The sequence below is a fragment of the Agrilus planipennis genome, unplaced genomic scaffold (assembly GCF_000699045.2).
Source record: "Agrilus planipennis isolate EAB-ADULT unplaced genomic scaffold, Apla_2.0 scaffold508, whole genome shotgun sequence".
Taxonomy (NCBI): domain Eukaryota; kingdom Metazoa; phylum Arthropoda; class Insecta; order Coleoptera; family Buprestidae; genus Agrilus; species Agrilus planipennis.
This window is the reverse complement of record NW_020439158.1, coordinates 16851-23130: the sequence shown is the minus strand read 5'-3', so window position 1 is coordinate 23130 and position 6280 is coordinate 16851. Positions and strand designations below refer to the sequence as shown.

Here is a 6280-nt window from a genome sequence, read left to right as displayed (position 1 = left end):
CATGCGGCCTGAGACGGACTATTCATTACTTTTACCCTAGGTGCGTAATATAGCTTCTAATATTAATACGAAACTCGATGTATCTTGATCTATAATATGTGGGATTATACAATACTACAACGATGTGGCCCACCCTTAGTCCATCATTATCATAAGGTTTTCAACTCGAATATGCGCACTTCTTCTTCTTCCTACCTTCAATATCGCATTTTTTAAAAACCAGGACTATTTGCGGATATTGAGTAGACAATCCAATCTAAACATACCTCTTCGAATTTCCAAGTTAACGAATCGAGAGCATAAAATTGATTTGTTTTCGTTAAAAGCGACCTATGGTCCCTGCAGAGAAAAAACGCTGGCCTCGTCCCTATGCGAAGTACATGAAAATTTACCTACAGGTAGTAAAAACAATATAGTACCTATAATGTTATTAAGAGACTGCGTCCGGACCAATTTTATTAAACAATATTCGTATTTCTTTTTTTGGTAAAGATCTAAATGATGGCCCCCACCTCCGAAGGGGGTGGGNATAAAAATTATATACGTTAATAATGTCTTTACGCTTAAAATAAATGTTAACAGTTCTATACTTATCGTTAATGAAGAGGATATAGCACTCTTGTGTATAAAATGTTTTGCATTTAAATTTACGTACTGTCGGCTATCGAAGGTGTAAGCCTGCCGACGTATCGATCGCCGCCTCTGGCACACATTTGCAACGGTACGTTCCGTATATCATTGAATAATTAGTACACATGCAGTCTCTTAATAATGTTATTAAAACAATGTTTTGAATTATTAATTTTGGTAAATTCGTTGTCAATAACGGCCGGCTTCTTTTGAAATACTTATTTGTTATTAGTCATTTGTTTAATTTGCCTGATTGTAATTCGTTTTTAGTATGGATTTTTCATACTTTTGACAATGATTCTGGAAATCGGAGAGGGTATTTATATAGCTGTTTATCGTTACAAATTGGCAGAAGGGTTTGATAAAAGTCTAAATGAAACCATTATTAATTATCGTCCTTCAGATTCACCCAATAGTAGAGCATTAGATTTTATTCAATCGACGGTAAGTTTCTTAATTTACTGTATGAATGTGACACGATAGGGTATTCCTTATTAAGAATTACAAGGGTCTCAACAACTTTTGTTGTTCTTAGTTTTTATACATAATTTTTATTATGTGAAGAGACTTTCACATTTCTAAATAATACCTACGGATGAAACATGGTAATGTGGGTAATAGGGTAATTCGTTATTTTAGTAATCATAACTATTAAATGCTAATTGGGCATTTAATTGACAGGTAGCGATTGTATACAAATTAAGTCATTTCAATAAAAGAATTGCTAAGTGCACATTTTGTAGTCACGGTGCAGAAAAAACAATCTTAAGTAGTATGTGACCGTGCTGGTATTGTTTTTCGGGGAAGGGGGGGAGCAAGTAAGGTCTCGAAAACAATAGGTAGTTTAATTATAACATTTGTTGTATGAAAAATAAAAAGGCCTCTTACATACAGAGTGAAACTTCAAGGCGTTATTTCCTGGGTTATTCTGAAAATATTTTGTTCTTTGATGATTTTTAGAAATTCGTTTACAGAGCGTTAAATTTTGATATTTGTAAATTATTATTAATGCAGTCGTAAAAATTTATAGCCTGGGGTTTATCGAGGACAAAAAATCATTAATAATTTTAACTCTTGCCTATAGTTCCAATTGTTATAAAAAGTTTTATTGTTTGATCGTAAGACTAAAAAGATTGAAAACAATTGAGAAAAAAAGTGTGTATTGGTACATGAATTACTATTTTAAAAATGAAATAAATTTAGCTTCATTGCTGCGGTAATCATGATTATATGGATTGGATTAATTCAAATCATGTGGTTCCTAAATCTTGCTGCAAAAATGATTCGTGTGATACTTTCAACTTGGAAGAGATTTACACGCAGGTATGTACGAAACAGTGTACTTTAATTTTCCTTATACAAAAATATGGATATTTCAATGCTTATATGTAAAATTAGGAATTTCTGAACATGGCTAATCAATTATGAAACCAACGCTTTTATTAGCATCTAACTAAACCACCAAAAACCTACTGAATGGACTAATTTTCATCATCATCATAAGATCGTCAGTCCTAAGACTGGTTGGACACGCACCTCCACTCCTTCCTATCCTGAGCTAATCTTCGCATTTCCCTAAAACTAGAATATCCCACATCCTATTTGTGAACTGTAATCTAATGTAGGTCTACCTCTACTCCTCTTAACTCCTGTTTCTGCCTCTAATATGTCTTTTTTTTAAGGCGATTCGATCCTACTAATCCTTCCGTATTGACTTATCTGACATCCTAAACACTTAAAATCAGCCACTTCTTCTAATTTTTCGTCTCCTATCTTTACATTTGCTCTTTCTGGACTTTTTCTTCCCTTAAATACCAGTATTTTTGTTTTACTTTTATTTATTTTCATACAATACTGTATTGTCAATATCTCTTCCATTTTATTTAAAGGTATCTCTAACTCCTCCTTGCTAGATGCTAATACTGCTATATCGTCTGCAAATTAAGCATACTAATCTTCTGCCTCTCTATATCTATCCCTACATTTGTACTGTCTGTACTAATTTTAAGCAAAATAATGTAAAAGATAAAAAGTCTGTAATTTCCAAACTTTCATTACCTTTACAATAATTGTTTTGCTAATTTGCACCTTTTAAGTGTTTATAGCAAGTAAAAACAGACTTAATAAACTAAAATTAATTTGAGGCCAGTTCAGAAATAACGAATTTTAATTTGTAATAAATAATTCATAAATGAAAATCAAATTATAGTCAAAACAGTTGTAAATCGATATTTATTTTAGGGTTGTTACAATAAAGTTATGGACTTTGTAATCTCGCATTCGGGGATTATGGCTTATGTTGCAGTTGGATTTGCACTTTTTTCGTTAGTCGGAGTATTTTTGACGTGTTGTCTGGCCAGAACTATTAAAAAGGCTAATTACGAGCCGATGGAATAAAATACGTACCTATATTAATCCCATTATGATATGACCAATTAAATATACCATATTTGACGTAATGGAATAAATGGAGATTAAAATTTAGAAAACTTTTTTCAAATAGTTGAAGTATTCAGTTAAAAATGTTTGTCCTTATTCCAGGATTATACGTATTACTTTTAAAAATCCTTTTGCATATTTTTTTTAGATTGTTATTCTCTATATTTTTAAAATTCTTCAAACGTATAACCATATGTATTAGGTTTTAAAGCGTTAACTATGAGTAGTGATAATCATGTTTTTAAAATTTTATTTTTTGAGTGATATATTCATATTTTTGATAAAAGCATAGCGTACATCCTTGTCTGTCAATTTTCGAATCAATTATATTTTTTGATATGGGACTTTTATATTTTACAAAGGACGAATATGTATTAAGAAGGTTCTTTCGCCGTAAACTGAAGAATTGTTTTGCAAAAATAGAGATGAATTTTCTATGAGTAGACTGACTGATAAATAAATAGCATTATTCGTCCATATTTTTCCAATATAATTCTTTATTTTCGATGGAAATTCGACCTTGTTGATATTCGTCTTTTGTACTTAGATATTTATACATTTTTTAAATACTGCAAAAGTTTATATCCAATTTATTCTAACGTAACATATGAGAACATCAACTTTTTGACCAAATTTACTGTAGTTATGTATAATGTATATTTATATCGTAAATTGCTTGAACTATATTAAACTTCCTATGCTGATTTTGTTTAAAAATATAGACATACCTTTGTACTTAAGTATGTTATGCAGAGTTACAAGCATAGAAATGTTTATCAGTTATCTCACGATAATATACTGTTAGTGTTTGTTCCTTCAACTATATAAAATAGTTATCCAGTATCTATTGTTATATCTATCTGTAGCTATATATTAAGCAGCATTTTGTGCCTAATAATAAAGATAATTTATTCAAAAAGCGTCAATTATTATATGCCTATAAACAATTGCTAAAACTGTTTTCAATTTTAACTAGGAATTCTTCGTACGCATGTGCAACTTCTTAATTAACAAAGAGTAATTTTATGTTCTTTAATTGGTTTACACGAATATTTTGTCTGGACCCTACATGTGTAGGAAGTAATTTACAGTTTTAGAATTACATGTATTCTAGGTTTTACTTGCGATTTCGCTTACGCTGATGTCCTTAAATCGTGTCAAGGATCACCAGCGTCCATATAAAACTAATTTTTATATCCCTCTGGAACAGTATTTTTTTCTGGATGAAGGTACCCTACGTCCTTTGCTGTACCCCTGACAATGTGTGTACAAAATTTCATGATACGTTTTATTCGCGGCTTAGCTCTCGTTGTTGTCCTTAATACTGATGTGAAATCTAAGCATTCTGTGTACGCAGTTTAATTTTTTGATTTTTAAAATGACAGATTTGTATCGTGATAATACAAATGAATAAAAAAGGAATAATGAAGACAAGGAATAACATTGCGGACGTAGCAATTGATAGATATGAAAAATCTAAAATGTTTCTGCTGGTACTTTTCTTTGTAAGTTAATAATGTAACCCATGTATTTTGAAAACCGTTTTATGTCTCAACTAACTTATTAAAAGTGGTGTTTCAGATGTCTGGTTTGGCAATGATTTTTGCAGGATTTTGGGCTGAATTGAAATTGAATCGTTTTTTACAGTTTACTACTAAGCATTCTTATGCTCCGTCGTATGTTTTAATTGGTACAGGTATAATTGTTATTTTTGCGGGGTTTTTCGCTTGTTGTTGGTCTAGCGATAAAGGGAATCCTGTTATTATGTATGCTGTAAGTTAAGTTGAAAAAATACCGGTTTTGTGTACTATATTACATACAAAGAAGACTAAATGAGTCATCTTCTTTTATCATTATTATTTTAAAAGTTTTAAAATCGAGATAAGGTAAATTATCGTGACCGATAGTATATAGAAATGCATTAATCAGCTGGAAGTAAAATCAAATTAATTGCGGTTCGTTATGGATAATTATTTTATAGAGAATGATGGAATAAATGGCCGATTTTAATGTCAAATAACTCGTTGGTTTCTAATTATATTTCACATTAAATTATACAAAATCGATCTAAAAACAATGCTCTTTTCGAGCACCAAAAAGCTCAACGCGAAATCACAACACGGAATGTCCGAAATACTTTTCATTAACAAAGTTACCTTTTTTAAGTTACGACGATTGGTAGTAAGATAAACAAGTGAGCTTAATCGGTTTCTTTTAATAAACATACTTTCAAAACTCTTAAGCAAGTAATTATTAAAAATATCTATAACTAATTTAAAATTTTCGATATTGATTTGATGATTTTCTGTAAGACAGCACTGTATTTTTCAGTTCTATCAAACCTGNCTTGGTTCGTATGGACTATGTCGCTGACGTAATCGTCATTTCTCATTAATAATTTCTGGAATACGATGTCGAACTTCAATAAGCGATTGTAATGAAAATATGTAAATAGAAATTTCCCATTGTTTTTCTCATAACAGGTTGTGTATTTAACATTTACCTGATAACATGATAACGTGACCCAATACAACAAAAAACATCGTTGTATAGAACAGAGAAAGACGAACAAAAATATTTCATCCTCGCAGTTTGTACAAGCGCATGCTTATGTGTTTTGATCGGTCGGTCGTCAGACTTGTGTGCAGTGGTCGGGTTGACGATTTTTTTATCGTTCGCGTAAGGTTATCAACGTAGAATTATAAATTGTAAAGAATTCTGCAACGTTTTGGTAATTGTTCGTTTGTTTTCGTCTCATTAACATAATTGTGTGTATTTTTATTTTTCGTAAAGTTTTGTTATTGCAGTGTTTTTTGAAATATGGGGTCTTTTTCTGTTGCCGTAATGGCCTGTATGAGGACCTTGCTAATGATTTTTAATTTTGCGTTTTCTGTAAGTATTTAACACTTCTAAAATTTCTTAAAATAATAGTTTTGCATTTTTCTGTTTGTTTGGAAAGATAACTTTTGTTTGTTGTTACCGGACTATATTTAGATTCGTTTATTTATAAACGGTTTAATCGCAAGTGGCTTCCATTAGACACGCTAATAAACACGAAAATCGTTCATGTACAGTATTGATTGATTTTTACTGTATTAATTTTAGTTGTTGAAGAAAACATAAAATATAAAAAAAAATATGTAGCAAAGTTTCATCTGTCTTCAGGTACATATACCTACAATGTTTAATTCTTAATCAGTTAATCAGTTCT

At 30.7% G+C, this 6280-nt stretch overlaps 2 protein-coding genes across 3 annotated transcripts in view; both read left to right on the top strand.

The window, feature by feature from the left end:
- Positions 1-900: 900 nt before the first annotated feature.
- LOC108743511 (tetraspanin-6-like) lies at positions 901-3029 on the top strand. Its single transcript, XM_018479084.2, has 3 exons — positions 901-1074; positions 1834-1953; positions 2872-3029. The coding sequence occupies exons 1-3, from the start codon at positions 925-927 to the stop codon at positions 3025-3027; spliced, it is 426 nt and encodes a 141-aa protein (XP_018334586.2). The 5' UTR covers positions 901-924; the 3' UTR covers positions 3028-3029.
- A 1346-nt stretch (positions 3030-4375) lies between these two features.
- LOC108743510 (tetraspanin-6-like) overlaps positions 4376-6280 on the top strand; it is a 6758-nt gene continuing 4853 nt past the window's right edge. Inside the window, exons 1-2 of one of the 2 annotated variants that reach the window (XM_025977898.1) lie at positions 4376-4574; positions 4651-4842. In XM_025977898.1, coding sequence (XP_025833683.1) covers positions 4476-4574; positions 4651-4842 — 291 coding nt within the window. In that variant the 5' untranslated portion in view covers positions 4376-4475. The remainder of the gene's footprint in view (positions 4575-4650; positions 4843-6280) is intronic. The other variant, XM_025977897.1, reaches the window with a different exon arrangement.

Coding starts and splice junctions, on each gene's coding strand:
- LOC108743511 (XM_018479084.2), top strand. CDS start 925: ATGATTCTGGAAATCGGAGAGGGTATTTATATAGCTGTTTATCGTTAC. Junction 1,075..1,833: donor TAGATTTTATTCAATCGACG/GTAAGTTTCTTA, acceptor AAATAAATTTAG/CTTCATTGCTGCGGTAATCA. Junction 1,954..2,871: donor TGGAAGAGATTTACACGCAG/GTATGTACGAAA, acceptor TATTTATTTTAG/GGTTGTTACAATAAAGTTAT.